At 31.8% G+C, this 3,813-nt stretch overlaps 1 protein-coding gene across 1 annotated transcript; it reads right to left on the bottom strand.

The window, feature by feature from the left end:
• Positions 1-560: 560 nt before the first annotated feature.
• Positions 561-3,022, bottom strand: LOC101246400 (probable N-acetyltransferase HLS1). The gene is made up of 3 exons (XM_004233408.5): positions 2,476-3,022; positions 2,199-2,392; positions 561-1,770 (listed from the first exon to the last, which is right to left on the bottom strand). The coding sequence occupies exons 1-3, from the start codon at positions 2,659-2,661 to the stop codon at positions 909-911; spliced, it is 1,242 nt and encodes a 413-aa protein (XP_004233456.1). The 5' UTR covers positions 2,662-3,022; the 3' UTR covers positions 561-908.
• Positions 3,023-3,813: the final 791 nt, after the last annotated feature.

The following is a 3,813-nucleotide window of genomic DNA, read 5'->3' on the forward strand; positions in this document are numbered from 1 at the left end:
AGGTTAAGCATGGGCTTAATTCACCAGTATCTGTCGTGGAGCTCAGTAATCATTATTTGTGCTTTAAAGAACTATTTCTAGCATGGAATTGTGCTTGCAATAAGTTCTTTTTCATTTCAAACCTTAAAATAAAATTCTATAAAAAACAAGGAGATCTCAATCATTCTATTACAATTCAAATCAATAAAAAAAAGCTTAAATACGATTAGTTTATTAGTTTTATGAAGTTAGTATTATAAAAATTAACCGATTACTTTATTGGGTGTGAATCAATGCTTATAACAAATTTAAAAAAAAAATTGTAACATAAAAGACAATTGTTTTTGTTTTTATTTGTGCATACATATATTCTCAGAAATTGATTTACAAATAGTTCTTTCAATTGATTACGGTACTTATTTTTTTAGATCTAGAAGTAGGTAAACGCAAAGTCAAGAGATTAGAATCCCAAATAGCCAAATATAACATATGAAGATTATATATCTAGACACAAAGGGATAATTAATAACCCCTTTACAACAACAAACTAATCCCAAATGGCCAAATATAACATAGGAAGATTATCTAGAAACAAACGGATATTTACAAACCCCTTTACAACAACAATCAAAAAGTTTTGTACCCCATCTCTTTTTTGTTTCTTTTCACCTTTAAATCTTCTACAAAACAAGTTAAACCCAAAAAAGTGAAAAGTTGACTTCTAAATTATATTTACCCAAATCTACAAGACAAGATATATAATATATTGAAAGTTAAAATTCTCTACACATGTAATAGTAGTGGATGAAGGTTGTTTTTCGATCTCAGGTTCAAGTCATGAGTATCTTGTGTTTTCTTTGAGATCATATACAATTTTAATTAGTCAAACTTTAATGTAGATATCAAACTTAGTGGAATATCGAAAAAGTTTAAAATTCTCTGGGATCAACAAAGATAGAAAGACCAGGCCGTGATTTAGTCCAGTCACCCACAGACCCGTCACTATAGTCTTCCCCTAATCGTTTAATACACCACAAGTCCTCGGCGCATGATAGTTTTCTCCAGTGAGGAATTCCTAACTTAAGCGGTTCGCAGCTTGCTACTTCCGTCACCACCACTTCACAACCCGATTCAGCCGCTAAGTTATGGGCCAAATCACAAAGTGCCTTAGTTAATTTAACGGATAATGGGCCTTCCCCACCAAGCCCATACATAAAATGAAGCCCAAAAGGCCTGAAAACTTCGGGTACAGATGGAACCTTAAGCCATGGAAAAGCCCGGTCCATTAAACGGGTCGTTTTAGCTAAACCCTTCGTCATCCTCGATGCGCCTCGAACTTCGAGCTTGAACACGTCCTTACAGTTCCATACACTGAGTACAGCCCATGACTCAGGCGGATTCGTTAAGAACTCGTTGATACCTGGCCAATGACATGTAAATGTACCTTTTGGAACTGCTAGAAAAGTACCTAAATTGAGTTTATTGTTGAGAATTGAATCCATGTCTTTTGGGAAAAACTCTGTGGTGGAGAATTTATGGCGATACAGAGTTTCGGCTTCAGTCGGGGTGAGTTTGAAAATGGTTACGGATTTTGAGATTTTGACCCGGTGAGCGAAAACGGGTTGCACCAGAATGGATGGAGTACGGAACTTGGCGTAACCGCATTTGTGTGTGAAGAGTTTTACAGAAGCTTGGTTATCGTTTTCAGTTGCTATATATGAATACTCAGCCCCATTTTCTCTGAACCATTCTTCCATCTTCCGTACCAATTTCAACCCTATTCCCTTTCTCCTGAAAAAATTCACATATTTGTTATTGTTTGTTAGAGTTTCATTATACACAAATATTTTACGCTAAAAAATTAATTAAAAGCAAGCTATACAGCATGCACGTGCACTAGGTACAACTATTATATGCACCAATTTTTTGTGTAGGTCCATTATTCTAAACGACACTAAATCATATTCTTCGAATTATGTGATTAATTCAACTTAAGAAAATCAAACTAGCTAATATTCTAACACTCTGAATAATAATAATTATGATACATAATTAAACTTTAGAGGTATAATTTGAACCATTATAAAAATCTTGTTATATGATATATATTATAAACAACTCTATATTAATTATTATATGTATATACTATAAAGAAAAAAAAATACTTTGTTAGTTATGATGAAAAATATAAAATTAGAATAGAAGGAAAAATTAGTTACCGGTGATGAGGAGAGACACGAAGGCCTAAAATATAGGAAAGTTTAGTGAAAACAGGAAGGTGTTGTTGATGAGGCAATTTGGGGAAATCGTGATTGTTCCTCCACAGCCTCTTTCCACACGTAACGCTTTTGATACAACCTCTTATCATTCCTACTATTCCCCTGCTTTCTTCTCCCACTACTATCTCTGCCACCTATTAATCATCAAACCCAAAACAAAACTCACAATAAAATTCATAACTTGAACTCATCCAATTTAAATTCTAAATTATTTTACCAGCATCAGATACGCAGGGGAATGGCGAACTCTGCAAACTGGATCACCTAAAAGGTCAGTGAAAAGAGATAATTTTCCACTGGGACCAACTTCACATCTTCTTTCAACTTCTTCCACTTGTCTGCAATCTTTGTTCACGTTGAATTCTCTGATTACTATTCTCACTTGTTCATTAACCGCCATCATCTTTTCTTTTGAAATTTGAAAGTAGACTAATTAGAAATGCAGCTTTTGACAAAAGATAAATAGATTGGTGTACTTTACGTGACGTTGTAGCAGAGGAGAGGAGGGGGCCGTTAAGGAAAAACCTTTATTTCTATAATTTTGGGTGTCTCGTTAGAGAGTAGTTGGTTATAATTTGCAAAATTTGAATACTTTTCACAAGGATAATACCTCACTTCTTTCGATATAAATTGGCTGCCCACTCCATTTTATACTCATTTTGCCCCTTCACTCTCTCTCTCCGTATTCCCTATAAATTTTCATACTCATTGATGGCTAATTTACAATTTAATATCTATTCCGTCCAACAATGTTTATTTATAATAGATTTTACATATTTTTTAAAAAATTATAAATAAAAAAAATTATTATATTATTATTTAAATATAATAAATATAATATCTTGAAAAATATAATAGAATTAATTATAAAGATAAATTATGAACTAAATATAAAATTATTCATTCATATCAAAAATTGATAAGTATTGTTGGTTATCCCAAAAATGACTCCTTTATAAGAGTAAATTATAAACTAGACGTAAAATCTATTTTCTCAATTCACTTTTATTTGTCTATTTTAAATTTGATATATTCTTTTAAGTTTAAAAATATAATCGTCATAAATTTTTAAATAATAATAATAATAATAATTGTTTCCCTCCTTACGATCCCTGAGTTATCGGCACGTCTCTCATTTTACAAATAACTGTAAGCATATAGTTAGGAACACATTTAACAACTCCTATGACATGGCGGATGACTTAGGCGTTTCATTTCAGGTGAGTAAATTAAGATTAATTTCAAATACAGATGAAATTAGAGTAAACTAAGTTTCATTAATATAATTTTAGTGAAATACTTGAAAATTATTCAGTCGACTATTTTAGAAATAAAAATCTAAGATGGGATGGTAGTGACTTGAATTTCTTATTGTCAGTGATTAATTTAGTCCTTAATTTAGATAAGTTTTTTTTTTTTGGCAAGTCCCTTTCGATTCCTTTTGTGCAACTCTTCAACTTTCTCATTGGAAGTGGTGAGTGGTGATCCTGCTAATGATAATGAAAGAATTAATTAATGCAATTAATTCTCACAAAAGTAGAATTTAATTTTAGTA

The sequence above is a fragment of the Solanum lycopersicum genome, chromosome 2, assembly GCF_036512215.1.
Source record: "Solanum lycopersicum chromosome 2, SLM_r2.1".
In the NCBI taxonomy this organism is placed as follows: Eukaryota; Viridiplantae; Streptophyta; class Magnoliopsida; order Solanales; family Solanaceae; genus Solanum; species Solanum lycopersicum.

Excerpts from the sequence above, each read along its gene's own strand:
- LOC101246400 (XM_004233408.5), bottom strand. The coding sequence starts at position 2,661 with ATGATGGCGGTTAATGAACAAGTGAGAATAGTAATCAGAGAATTCAAC. Across the intron at positions 2,393-2,475 it reads CCCCTGCGTATCTGATGCTG|GTGGCAGAGATAGTAGTGGG; the intron begins GTAAAATAATTT and ends GATGATTAATAG. Across the intron at positions 1,771-2,198 it reads CGTGTCTCTCCTCATCACCG|GAGAAAGGGAATAGGGTTGA; the intron begins GTAACTAATTTT and ends GAATTTTTTCAG.